Source organism: Ostrinia furnacalis, unplaced genomic scaffold (genome assembly GCF_004193835.3).
Source record: "Ostrinia furnacalis isolate ACB-3 unplaced genomic scaffold, ASM419383v2 OfSCF4115, whole genome shotgun sequence".
Classification (NCBI taxonomy): domain Eukaryota; kingdom Metazoa; phylum Arthropoda; class Insecta; order Lepidoptera; family Crambidae; genus Ostrinia; species Ostrinia furnacalis.
This window is the reverse complement of record NW_021134354.1, coordinates 73,596-87,464: the sequence shown is the minus strand read 5'-3', so window position 1 is coordinate 87,464 and position 13,869 is coordinate 73,596. Positions and strand designations below refer to the sequence as shown.

Genomic DNA, 13,869 nt, shown 5'->3' with positions numbered 1-13,869 from the left:
AAAAATACTGTCTAAGGTCTGTAGCTAAAGGTCTACGCTGCAAGATGGAAGAATCTTCTACCCAAAAAGATGGCAGATGCAGCAGATGTCAACGGATTTAAAACTGGAGTTGATGTGACTCCTTGTAGACTTGAGTGTCTAGAGCGTCCCTCCTTCACCATGCGTAAGAATTTTCACAAAAATACTGTCTAAGGTCTGTAGCTAAAGGTCTACTAAGCTGTAAGATAGAAGAATCATATAGCCAAAAACATGGCAGATGCAGCAGATATCAACGGATTTAAAACTGGAGTTATTAGTTTAATAATTAACCACATGCAAAGCTTTGTGAATTGCAACAACTATAATTTATTATCCAAGCTCTAAATAATCGCTACTACGAGTACCTATTCATAAAATGTTTTTCCAATCGCTCAAGCTCCCGAGGATCTACCGATAGATCGGGTGACGTAATCTTGAAATTCTTTTAGCCGGCGCGGAACTTCCGGAAGGTCGGGTGACGCCACGCCTCTTTGAACCGTGTTTACTTTGGTAGTTAATTATAAATTTATTCGATTCTAAAATATATTCCAAAAATTTTGAAAGTTGTTTTAATTTGTATCACTTGGATATGATTTGTATTAGAAAGTGCTGTGATTGTGACGCTTGAACGGAAGGAAGTCAACCTAACCTAACCAACTGCGTATTTCTATACTGTGTAGCCGCGAGAGCTCTTTGGCGCGCTGTCTTCGGCGAAGTATTGCGCGCGCAGATTTTGACAGCGCGAAATACCTACTTTAGCAGAAATACCAAGCCTTAACGGAAAGGTTTTTACCCCAAAAATGTGTCTTTAGAAGGATCCAGAGTCACTTCTTCAAAAAATAGGTAGTTACGCTAGAGCCAACTTTTATGGCTATAAAACTGTTAAGTTGGGATTAATCGCTATCCATCTGTTAAAGAGGACACGTGAGATCATTATTTGGTTTTATAACCATAAAAATTGGTCTAATTGATCCCATAGGTGGGCCCAAAGTGAGNCAAACCTTTTATTGGCAGTGATAATTACCTATTATTGGCACTGTTCTCGCAAGACTGAAAAATAGCTGCTAGGTCTTATGTAGAGGTTTTAAAGAGATTCATGATAGAAATAAACAAAATAAAATCCTTTGTTATAAGAAAAGTAACTTTTATTTGTATAGGAACATACCATATCAGTTCAAACGCTTATATTTAAATATGGTTTTAAACTTTCCATAAACACTTTTATCAAATCTTCTTTTCTCTTCGGAAATACTTTTTTGCTACTGATTTTTATTTTATCCAATCAACAAAAAGCTGTTCTTTCTCGTCAGTTAAAATTGTGAACGGACCGGGCTTAGAGCGATGATCAGGATGTTTCAATCTGAATTGTATAGTAGACCGTGGTACCACTTTCAAAGCCTTTCAAAGGCTTATTCCACTAATCCCGGGGATTAGTGAACTTTTTATTCATTAATCCCCGCTAACGCCAATGGAGCTTATAATGGGGATTAATGAACTTTTTAGTTTATTTTATTTTTCTTTATTCAGAAAACTACGTTAAAAATAAAATACTAATGTATGAATCATGTACCTTCTATTTATTATTGGATAAGAACTCACTTATTGATTTGATTGATGATGAAATTGAAGCCTGATTACAAAGATATTAATTTACACCATTTTTATCTTGTTCATCTTGGCCAGGCCTGGCTCACTCCGCGCGGTACATCCGATAATTACCTACAGCGAAGCGCCCCGCCGGTGGGTATTATATCAGTCGAGTGTCACGCGCGCGCCCGTCAGGACGCTGGCGTGCGTTGTAGTATGATTATAATTCTATGATCGAAGTATTATTTAAAAATGGACATAAAGAGAAAGAAATATTGTGCGGCGTTCGGGTGTTTAAATTCGAAAAGAAATCTACCGGATTTATCTTTTTTTTTCGCTTCCCGAAGATGTTGAAAGGTATGTTGGCCATGTAGGTAATCAATAATTCTTAGGATAGTACAGGAACCTAACCTACTATGACTACTGCTCAGAATGCGTTCGTTCATTTCAGCCAAATGACGTCCACTGCTGGACAAAGGCCTCCTCCAAGGTTTTCCATAATGAATGCATACTTACCTACATACGTACCTCATTACAAATAAGTAGATTAATTATTTTTTCACTAGACAGCAACCCTAACAGCGTAAGAAGAGTTCAGAGGCACGCGATAGAAAGAGACAAAACTTGTAGGTGAATAAAATTGTAGGTACGTAGTGCTGTGCGAGCTGAATAAGGTAAGTGTTAATTTTTTTAAGTATTGTATCAGTCTTAAATTTAATTTGATTTGATAATAAAAATAATAAGTGAGTTCTTATCTAGTAATAAATAGAAGGTACCTGATTCTTACATGAGTATTTTATTTTTAACGTACTGGGGATTAATTAACTTTTTAGTTCATTAATCCCCATTGTAAACTCCATTGGCGTTAACGGGAATTAATGAACAAAAAGTTCACTAATCCCCGTTGACGGGGATTGTCAACGGGGATTAGTGGAATAAGACTTTGAAAGGCTTTGAAAGTGGCTGAAAAGATAATATTTTTTATTGGCACCTTTTTAACCAATGTTTGACACCCGTGCCAATAAATGGTTTTTATATAATTGGCAGTGGGCCAACATTTGGATTGGTGTATCCAAAACGTTAAAAAATATTTTAAATGCAATTTAAACTAAATTTTGAGAAAAACAAGGTATAATTTTTAATAAACTCAAATTATTTTAAATACCCTTTTATTGGCATGTGTGCCAATAAAATGGATAAACAGATTTTACGCATACCAAATGTTGGCACACCACAAATAATTAAAAGTTGGCGGTAAAATTATAAAATAATGTTTTAAAAAGGCAGTTAATATATTCAATAATAAGACAAAATGATTACGTATAGGGACAACAAAATAGATTTGCATTTTTTTAAAAGATTATGATAGCTCTTACCTTAGTAAAAAACGAATATTTCGTTTGTTTTTTTCGCACAGGTCGCGGTTTGTCAAACAAATGGTTGATGCGCCGCGATGTTTGAAAAAATAAAAAACGTGTGTAGCCAGTTGAGTAATAAATGATATTTATGTACAATCTCTACTAAAAAATATAAGGTTTGGCTACAAAAAACCTTAATTTTCTTAAAAAACTGGAGCATGCCAATAAATTGGTAGAGTGCCAATGATTGGGTGGTTTACCCTACCTAACTACGGGTATTAGCAATATCGCTGTTCATATGCGTGTGTGTACAAAAGACAGAAATATTAATAGAATGTTATAAAGAGTCATATTAATTTTCTCGGAAAACATTATACCTAAGTATCACATTACTCAGTTCACAAGACCTTTCCTTCTCACTCCTTATTTTAACCACTGCATCTCCTGTATAGCCAGGATCTACAACAGTCAACTAAACCACAACTAGCAAAAATTGCTGGGAGTCATAAAATAATTCGAAGTTTGTTTTCCTAACAAAAAAAACTGTCACTTTTTCTTATTCCAGGTTACGGCAAGTTCAACCTCCTGACCTTCATCGTCTGCAGCAGCATCGTGCTTAGCATGGACTTCGAGATCTTCTCGGTGGGCTACCTGGTGCCGGCCAGCGCCTGCGAGCTCGGCACCACGAGCGCACAGCAGGGACTCATGGCTGCGACGCCGGTTGTAGGTAAGTTTGATAACAATTTTATTGAATTTCGGGTAAGGATATGTTCGTAAAAAATAAACGCCCTTAGTGCATCATAATTGATAACATGTTTCTTATTTGACATTGGCAAAAGAACTAATCGGAATACCAGGACAGTGGTGATATACGAATACGAGCAACCTCTTAATACATTATATTGTAAGATCGCACTTTCTATCAGAAGGTATTGTCTTTCTTCACAATAATGCCAAATGTCACTAGACTTAACATCCCGTCGTCTGCTTTATTTAATCTTATAATACCAAAGTTCAGCCAAACCAACGCGATCAAACGCGATCAGCTGGCGTGTGACGATGGCGATCAGACTTAAATGTATTGATTGATCGTCATCGCGCTGCATGCCGGCTGATCGGCATTAGGGTTTAACATAGGCCTTTCAGATTCAAAGATTTACTTTACAAATACTTCGACCAATCTCATTCTGCCTATCAGGTATAATCGCGACGTCCCACATCTGGGGCTACCTGGCCGACACGCGCGGCCGCAAGAAGGTGCTATGCTTCTCCATGACGCTGAGCTTCGTGGCCAGTACTGCTGCTGCCTTCGCCCCGGATTGGATCACCTTCAGCGTGTTCAAGTTGATTTCTTCCACCTCGTAAGTATTTGTAAATGTTACAATAGATTGGATGCTAGAATCGAATGAGTGTTCTCACTTTTGGTCCTCCCTCAATTGACAAAGACTTCATGGTGATGGTGGTCATTCACTATCATGAACCTTTTGGTTTCTATTTTGAACAAAATTGTTTACAACTCGGCGACAACTTTATCGCTTGTTTGATATATCGTATTTATTTAAAGTGATTGCAATTTGGAGATCCATCTAGCAAACATGTTATTTTTTCTCTAAACCGTCTTCCATTAAAACTTTAACTTTCATTTAGTTTTTTTCTTCCAGAGTAGCGGGTGCCTTTGCTCTTGCGTTCACTTTGCTGAGCGAGTGCAACCCTGAAGCAAAGCGTGCTTTCTTGCTGGTACTCACTAGCACTATTTTCCTTTGCTCTAGTGGAATCATGGCAGGTACAAAAATCACCTTTCGTTTTATTTTGAACCATTAATATTTCATGAGAACCATAAAGATATTTTGTGAAAAGACCCTTTTCTAGGTCTTAATCTTCCTTCCCACTAATACATTGACTTTTAATTCTGCAGTGATAGCTTTGCCGGTCTTGCCTCTCAAGTTCTCATACTACATACCAGCCCTCGGCATCCACTTCAACTCCTGGCGACTTCTGAACCTGATCTACGGTTTTCCTAGCGCCATCAGCGCTTTCGGCCTTCTGTTTGCCTTAGAGAGTCCTAAGTTCTTATTGAGCGTGGGACAAGAGGACAAAGCATTGGATGTGTTGAGGACAATGTTTGTCATCAATAACAGAAAAAGCGGAGACGAATATCCGGTGAGAAAAATGAACTAAAGTCTTTCTAAAGAAAGATCTTGAAATTATTTGGTAAATGAAGAAGGCTAAATACGTATTTTGTATTTTTCCCAAAGATCAAGTCATTGGCACTCAACGAAGAGGAGGCGCCGACGGGAGTGACGGGTCTCTGGTCATCCATAGTCGCGCAGACGATACCACTGTTCAAGCCGCCCCTCCTGAAGAAGACTGTCCGTCATCTTCGTCATCACTTATCTTAGGTACTATATTTTCAAAATTACCCTTTGCATTCTGGACAACTGCTGCCTTATGATTAATATTACGTCTTTTTAGAATTTCCTCATTACCAGGAGAATACTGTTTGATTTTCCAGCATAAACCCGTACGTGATGTGGATGCCGTACATCGTAGATGGGTTCATGCGGTCAGTGCGGCGCGGGGAGGCCAATCTGACGTTTTGTGAACGCATCCGCGCCACTCACCATCTCAGTCACATGGACCAGGTAGTCTTATGACCTATAGGGTAACACTAACTTTGGTAAACAAGGTAGTCTTCTATTCTTCGTGAAAGTGAAACTAACTGTAGTATTTAGACTCATAAAATCTTAATGTATTCATAGAAATCTCAAGAAAACTGGTGACTCGTTCGTTCGTTCGTTTTAGCCCAAAGGCGTACACTGCTGGACAATGGCCTCCTCAAAGGTTGTCCACAAAGACCGGCCTTGTGCCGCTCGCATCCAGGCACCTCCGGCGACACTCAACAGTTCGTCGGTCCACCAAGTGGGAAGGCCTGCCCACACTACGTCTTCCAGCTCGTGACTCATTATTGATTTATTATTTACCATATTTTAGGTTGTTTGTTTATGTTACAGCTAGAAAATCAATGTGCTATGAATGAGTTTGCGATGACGATGGTCTTTGGTATCGGCGTAATTTTGGCAATTGGGAACACAATTGCTACCATCCTTGTCAACTATGTGAAGAAGAAGACAATGCTCATCGTTATACAGGTAGGAAGTTATTAGTTATCCAATATAGAGCTAAAGAAAATCAGAAATTGCTGAACAGTTGCTCAAATTGAAGTCAATTGAAGTTGAGGTATTAAAAAGCAAAAGATGCTGAAGCTGTTGGTTTAGTACGTCATGTTTTCAAATACTTGATGCATAAACAACTAGCTTACCAACTATCTCGGTGGGATCTTAATCTAAGGAGGAGCAGTCAGTCTACCAAAGGCTCGTGAAGATATTAAACCAAAATTATTCATATTCCAGGTCATGGCCGGCGTATCAGGGATCTTGTTGAATAGCACTTCTCTGTGGTTCCTGAGCGCTGGGCTGTTCCTGATGTTCGTCGCCGGCACCATCAACTTCGGATTCTTGTCTACCTTTACCGTTGAGATATTCCCTACTTATGTCAAGTATGGCCTGACTTTTCCTTTTTTCTATTCGACTCGACTTGCACTTTTATGAGTAAATAACGGTTAGGACTTAAGTAGCGAAGAAATCAGGAATCGAATCTATAATGTGAGCCCTAATCCTCCAATAAAAAATCAGACAATAAATACTTATATTCTCATGTGCTTCAATTAAGAAAAGATGTCCCTAGATGTAGGGGAGGTGAGCCCAAAGCGGGTATACCGCCCAAAGCGGGTAGCCTTCGTTATTCACGTATACAAGCCGATTGTGCACATGTGTGCGTTTCGTGGCAATGCCCGAACTCGTTTCGACACGAATCAGTTTGGCCGAAACATCGGCGACGCGTGGCGGAGCTCCGAGACGCGAATGTTTTTATTTGCCTGTTTCACAAAAAAATATCAAGATATGTGAATATGAATTACTTCATTCTGTTTAAAGTTGTGTTGAATCTGTTACTTGTGTATTATTTTGCATTAAATCAGCGTAGAATTCTTATTGTTTGAGCAACATTTCTGATAAAGATTTTGAGATTATTTTACAAAACGTGAAAAAGTATCTTTTGGGCAAAGCGGGTATGGGTAAAACGGGTAACCGCTTCTTATTCTTATTCTAATTATATATGGATACAAAAATGTCAGTTTCATAGGTAATTTTTGTTGTTTTGGCTGAACAAGAATCTGAATTGATAGAAGTCTTGTTTCACATGGATAATCTTTTTTTTGGTCTGACNATGTTGAGTATATTTGAGTACCTAAGGCTGCAGGGCAGACCCTTAAAAAATCATAATAATTATGAAAAATCACAATTTCTATCAGAACAATTTGTATGTCTTTCTTCACAATAATACCACAAATGTCGTGAGACGTAACATCGTCGCTTCGTCTGCTTTATTTAATCTTATAATATTAGAAAACTTAAACTGCATTAAGCTAAGTCTAATATAGGCCTTTCATATCAAGAAAATCCTCTACATATACTTCTACCTAAGTATGCATTGCATTCTATTCGCTGCCTTTCAGGTATAATCGCGACCTCCCACATCTGGGGCTACCTGGCCGACACGCGCGGCCGCAAGAAGGTGCTGTGCTTCTCCATGACCCTGAGCTTCGTGGCCAGTACTGCTGCTGCCTTCGCCCCGGATTGGATCACCTTCAGTGTGTTCAAGTTGATTTCTTCCACATCGTTAGTATTTGTAAATGTTATCATTTATCATTAATTACAATAGATTGGATGCTAGAATCGAACGATTGTTGTCTCATGGTGATGGTGGTCATTCACTATCATGAACCTTTTGGTTTCTATTTTGAACAAAATTGTTTACAACTCGGCGACAACTTTATCGCTTGTTTGATATATCGTATTTATTTAAAGTGATTGCAATTTGGAGATCCATCTAGCAAACATGTTATTTTTTCTCTAAACCATCTTCCATTAAAACTTTAACTTTCATTTAGTTTTTTTCTTCCAGAGTAGCGGGTGCCTTTGCTCTTGCGTTCACTTTGCTGAGCGAGTGCAACCCTGAAGCAAAGCGTGCTTTCTTGCTGATACTCACTAGCACTATTTTCCTTTGCTCTAGTGGAATCATGGCAGGTACAAAAATCACCTTTCGTTTTATTTTGAATGAGAACCATAAAGATATTTTGTGAAAAGACCCTTTTCTAGGTCTTATCTTCCTTCCTACTAATACATTGACTTTTAATTCTGCAGTGATAGCTTTGCCGGTCTTGCCTCTCAAGTTCTCATACTATATACCAGCCCTCGGCATCCACTTCAACTCCTGGCGACTTCTGAACCTGATCTACGGTTTTCCTAGCGCCATCGGCGCTTTCGGCCTTCTGTTTGCCTTAGAGAGTCCTAAGTTCTTTTTGAGCGTGGGACAAGAGGACAAAGCATTGGATGTGTTGAGGACAATGTTTGTTATCAATAACAGAAAAAGCGGAGACGAATATCCGGTGAGAAAAATGAACTTAAGTCTTTCTAAAGAAAGATCTTGAAATTATTTGGTAAATGAAGAAGGCTAAATACGTATTTTGTATTTTTCCCAAAGATCAAGTCATTGGCACTCAATGAAGAGGAGGCACCGACGGGAGTGACGGGTCTCTGGTCATCCATAGTCGCGCAGACGATACCACTGTTCAAGCCGCCCCTCCTGAAGAAGACTGTACTCATGTCTATCATCTTCGTCATCACTTATCTTAGGTAACCTAACTATATTTTCAAAATTACCCCATACATTTAGCTTCTTTGGAAAACTACTGCCTTACAAGCAATGCTTAAGCTTAAGTCTTACGATTATTATTACGTATTTTCAGAATGTCCTTTAGAGAATACTGTTCCATATTTCAGCATAAACCCGTACGTGATGTGGATGCCGTACATCGTAGATGGGTTCATGCGGTCAGTGCGGCGCGGGGAGGCCAATCTGACATTCTGCGAACGCATCCGCGCCACTCATCATCTCAGTCACATGGACCAGGTAGTTTTTCACATCTTTGTGAACGTACTGCTACTGACTCAAGAAATTAGTTTGCCATTTGATAAATCACAGCCGTCACAAACCGAAGATCTAACGTATTCCCAGAATGAGGGATATCGCTTTTTGCTAAAGTACTTCTACCGCTTCAGCGCTCACCAGCTGGCGTCACTCTCCTAGCTACTAGCAATATGTCAGGACCTTACTCTACAGTAGCGCCAACTGGTGAATCTGGTGATCACTAAAATGATAGTGCTTACATTACTTATCATATATTAAGTTTTTTGTTTATGTTACAGTTAGAAAATCAATGTGCTATGAATGAGTTTGCGATGACGATGGTCTTCGGTATCGGCGTGATTTTAGCAATTGGGAACACAATTGCTACCGTCCTTGTCAACTACGTGAAGAAGAAGACAATGCTCATAGTAATACAGGTAGGGAGTTATTAGGTAAAGATTAGAGATGTAAAAGAAAACAGAACATGTTGAGCAGTGTTCAACTGAACTCAGTTGTGGTACCAAGAAGCGAGAGATGCTGAAGCTGTTAGTTTATTCAATATGTTTTCTAATTGTTGATGCATAACATAAACCATCAATAATGACTTTCTTAGTCAGATATCTCGGTAAAAGCTTAATCAGGGCCCTCGCCCACGGCGTCTTGTCGCGCGTTTACCAGAATCGCTACCAACGCGCGTTTGTCACATTTGCAACGCACTCCAGAAGTGATGCCAACTGGCTACAAAAAGTCGCCGTGGGCGAGGGCCCTAAAAAGCAAGAGTCTGTCTACCAAAGGCTAGTGAAGATATTAAACCAAAATTATTCATATTCCAGGTCATGGCCGGCGTATCAGGGATCTTGTTGAACAACACTTCTCTGTGGTTCCTGAGCGCTGGGCTGTTCCTGATGTTCGTCGCCGGCACCATCAACTTCGGATTCTTGTCTACCTTCACCGTTGAGATATTCCCTACTTATGTCAAGTATGGCCTGACTTTTCCTATTTCCTATTCGACTCGACTTGCACTCTTATGAGTAAATAACGGTTAGGACTTAAGTAGCAAAGAAATCAGGAATCGAATGTGAGCCCAGTTAGCAATCCCTAATCCTCCAATAAAAAAGCAGACAATAAATAAATTCTCATGTGCTTCAATTAAGAAAAGATGTCCCTAGATGTATCTGTAAATAAACTTTTATTTTTTGCTAACTGGATTGCTAACTGGAATTATTAACTGGTATGGGCATGGGCTCACATTATAGATTCGATTCTTTGATTTCTTCGCTTCTTTCTTCTTGTTTGGGAATACATAGATCCCCAGATCTAGCGCCTATCTCGAAACTTAATTTTATTGTGTTTCTTGTTTCCAGAGCGATGGCTGTCTCCTTAACCTTGATGATGGGTCGAAGCAGTGCTGTGGCTGGCATCAATGTCTTGAAGGAGCTTCTAAACACCAACTGTGAGGCTTCCTTCTACGTGTTTGGGATCATTACTTTAGGTATCCATAAGAAACAAATTGTGTAAATTAATTTCCACCATGGACTTATTTTTCTCCTTTCTCAGCAGCAGTATTAACCCAGATCAAAACTATGGGACCATAATGACATTTCCCGTGGCCCATTTCAGGTTTTGCAGACAAGTGATCATAAGCGGTCTAAAAAAGATAGCTCCTATCTTAAATCTTTTTGTGCGAGTTGCAAAAACTTATCAAGCTCTTGAGCATACACAAGTGTTCGGCATGAATCACTCGGATGATGTTCCTTCAGAAATTCGCTGTAGCAAAATTATGGAGTGAACAATATAATATGATACCGATTTTTGTTCATAGTGGGCGCTGGTTTCTACTTTCTTCTGCCAGCGGAGGCGTCGCCGGCCAAGACAGCATCCAAAAACCGGCAGACTGTGCCGTGATGTGGACAAGACCTTTTCATTATCCGTCATCATCGAAGACGATGAAGTGATGACACTCTAATAATCCGCTTAAGCCTAGCTTGGATTCTAGGGTTTGAATAAAGTTTTGAGATTCAAAGGATTCTCTCACCCACCTTGGGAGCTTTGCATTTTTAGTTATCATAAATTTTATTGCTGTTCAATGAAATTTGTGATTTTTGTAATGCATTTTTATATCTGATTTTGTATAACATAAAATGAATATATTGCACGCATATTTTATTTCACCTGTTACCTATTTATACTAAAAAATGGAGACGATATGAATAGAAAGGGGTAAGGTTAAGGGAGTGACGCAATGCAACGCAACGCAACCCTGATTAGCGAATCCCACTCACACTTGACCAGAATTTATTTCAATTCAGACTGAATAACATTACAGTGTAAACAAACAAGACTTAGCTAGTTAATGATTTTGTAAGGTTGAAGGCAAATATCAAATAGGTGGCTTCTTCATTATCAATAATATAATAACTCGCAGTTACTCACGTAGTTAAGTCTCTTTCTATATCTAGTAACAACACGTTGAATAATTATTTACTGAAGGATTTCATGTAGCTATCATATTGGAGGATGCTTAGAAAGACATTTTTTGATAAAGTTCACCACACCTCTTAATTTATTTACTTATTAGAATATTATAATAAACTTGCAAGATAAGCATTCAGCTGATAGGAACAAAATTCACGAGTAGATAGATACCACACTTTAGAAAATGAAGTTAACATTGTACCTACTCGTATGCATGCTCAGTGGATGGATTGAATGAAAAAACGGAATTATTGAAATCAAATTTAAAGTTACAGGCATCAGGCATGTAGGATGATTCTGAAATGATAAGCGCAGGAGTCGTTATGGAAATCCTTGGGGAAGGCCTTTGTCCANAGGACATAGGATACTTTTTATCCCGTTCGAAATTTAAAAAAAAGTCTGCTTATTTATTGCCATTAAGGCGGAACAAAGTTCGCCGGGTCAGCTAGTTATCTATATATATAAAAGAAAGTCGTGTTAGTTACTCACTTATAACTCAAGAACGGCTGAACCGATTTAGCTGAAAATTGTCAGGGAGGTAGTTTAGAGCCAGGAGAAGGACATAGGATACTTTTTATCTCGTTCGAAATAAAAAAGTCTGCTCATTTATTACCATTAAGGCGGAACAAAGTTCGCCGGGTCAGCTAGTCAATAATATAATAACTCGCAGTTACTCACGTAGTTAAGTCAAATCAAATCAAATCAAATCAAATCAAATTTCTTTATTTGCGTAATTCCAGGTACATAAGTGGTCTCTTTCTATATCTAGTAACAACACGTTGAATAATTATTTACTGAAGGATTTCATGTAGCTATCATATTGGAGGATGCTTAGAAAGACATTTTTTGATAAAGTTCACCACACCTCTTAATTTATTTACTTATTAGAATATAATAAACTTGCAAGAAAAGCATTCAGTTGATAGGAACAAAATTCACGAGAAGACCACACTTTGGAAAATGAAGTTAACATTGTTCCTATGCAATATGCATGCTCAGTGGATGGACTGCCTGAAAAAACTGAATTATTGAAATCAAATTATAGTTACAGGCATGTAGGATGATTCTGAAATTATTAGCGCAGGAATCGTTATGGCAATTCTTGGGGAAGGCCTTTGTCCAGTAGTGGGCGTCATTTGACTGATACGACGAATAGTTTCAACGTTAGCATCGACTAAGAATACGGCTCTAAAAGCTTCCGATGTTTATCTTCTTTGCCATCATTAAAATCAAACGTAGATTGACGCCACATAGTCAAATATGTTTTATTCAATTGTTATGTTCGTATTATTGTTTCTTCAAGTCATTGTGTACGCACGTTCGTACACGTGAGGATTTGCACCATATTCTACTTTTACATTCAAATTATTCCATCCATTGTTTCAGAGGACACTCGCAAATAAAATTTTTCATTGGATCCTAAAAGTCCTAATAATTCTTCTTCGATGTGTTACGGCTAAAGATAGGTGTGAACATAAACTTAAGATTAGCCGGCTAAACTTAAGTTTATTTTCGACGAGGTGTTAATGTTACTTTCTTCTATCTTTAGCCGGCTAAACTTAAGTGTAACCGCAGGCCCTTGGCTAAAAATGTAGAAGGAAATGGAAAAGGAAACAACGTAATAATGTTTACTATTTTGACACGAAAACTTTATTAAAACATTATCACTTTCATTACACATACTTTTATGTACCTACTAGCTGACCCGGCGAACTTTGTTCCGCCTTAATGGCAANGCCCTCCGCCGGCCTGGCGCGCCCATAGAATACATTTTTAGCCGTTTCGTTTTGGCTAATGTGCACATTAGCCGGCTAAAGATGGAATATCACGACGCAAACTAACATGTTATCGAACTTTAGCTGCTTCTCGAAGATAAACTTAAGTTTAGCCGGCTAATCTTAAGTTTATGTTCACACCTATCTTTAACCGTAACAGATACATTTAATGCGTAACCGTACGGTAAAATTAGTTTATTGTAAAACGACGCACGGTAGCATTATCTATTCTACAGTAGAGACACACGCAGTTGTCTCACAGTGATCACTTACTCACTGAGACGTCCTTAGACACCTTTTAAATATTCTTCAAGTCACTCAACACTGTGGCCCACTGTACAACTAGATTGAGTTAACCGCTCAACTCCCTGGATTGCGACTCTCCCCCGCACTGACCCTCACACCTCCTGGCGTTCGTCCCGCGTCCGTACCAGAGCCAGACCTGTTCATCTCCGCGAGTTTACATCGAAAACAAAACACGCACGATGGCCCACCTACAGGATACTATTCGACAAGGCCTCACATACGAGCGAACATTGACTCACGCACGCGTATTCTTGTGTATGATGGAAGAAAATAAATAAAATGGTGCATGTACTAAATACTGTGCAGTATTTAACTGCCTAAGT

General features: G+C 38.8%; 1 protein-coding gene and 1 long non-coding RNA gene across 2 annotated transcripts in view; one reads left to right on the top strand and one right to left on the bottom strand.

Annotated features, from left to right (window-relative positions):
* Positions 1 to 1,111, bottom strand: part of LOC114358807 (uncharacterized) — a 1,334-nt gene extending 223 nt beyond the window's left edge. Inside the window, exon 1 of the long non-coding RNA XR_003656397.1 lies at positions 1,020 to 1,111. This is a non-coding gene — a long non-coding RNA (uncharacterized LOC114358807). The remainder of the gene's footprint in view (positions 1 to 1,019) is intronic.
* Positions 1 to 11,161, top strand: part of LOC114358806 (synaptic vesicle glycoprotein 2B-like) — an 11,971-nt gene extending 810 nt beyond the window's left edge. The window contains exons 2-11 of the mRNA XM_028312854.1: positions 3,529 to 3,690; positions 4,162 to 4,324; positions 4,625 to 4,746; positions 4,879 to 5,123; positions 8,565 to 8,716; positions 8,864 to 8,993; positions 9,290 to 9,427; positions 9,824 to 9,969; positions 10,355 to 10,482; positions 10,813 to 11,161. Coding sequence (XP_028168655.1) covers positions 3,529 to 3,690; positions 4,162 to 4,324; positions 4,625 to 4,746; positions 4,879 to 5,123; positions 8,565 to 8,716; positions 8,864 to 8,993; positions 9,290 to 9,427; positions 9,824 to 9,969; positions 10,355 to 10,482; positions 10,813 to 10,895 — 1,469 coding nt within the window. The 3' untranslated portion in view covers positions 10,896 to 11,161. The remainder of the gene's footprint in view (positions 1 to 3,528; positions 3,691 to 4,161; positions 4,325 to 4,624; positions 4,747 to 4,878; positions 5,124 to 8,564; positions 8,717 to 8,863; positions 8,994 to 9,289; positions 9,428 to 9,823; positions 9,970 to 10,354; positions 10,483 to 10,812) is intronic.
* The last annotated feature ends 2,708 nt before the right edge of the window (positions 11,162 to 13,869 follow it).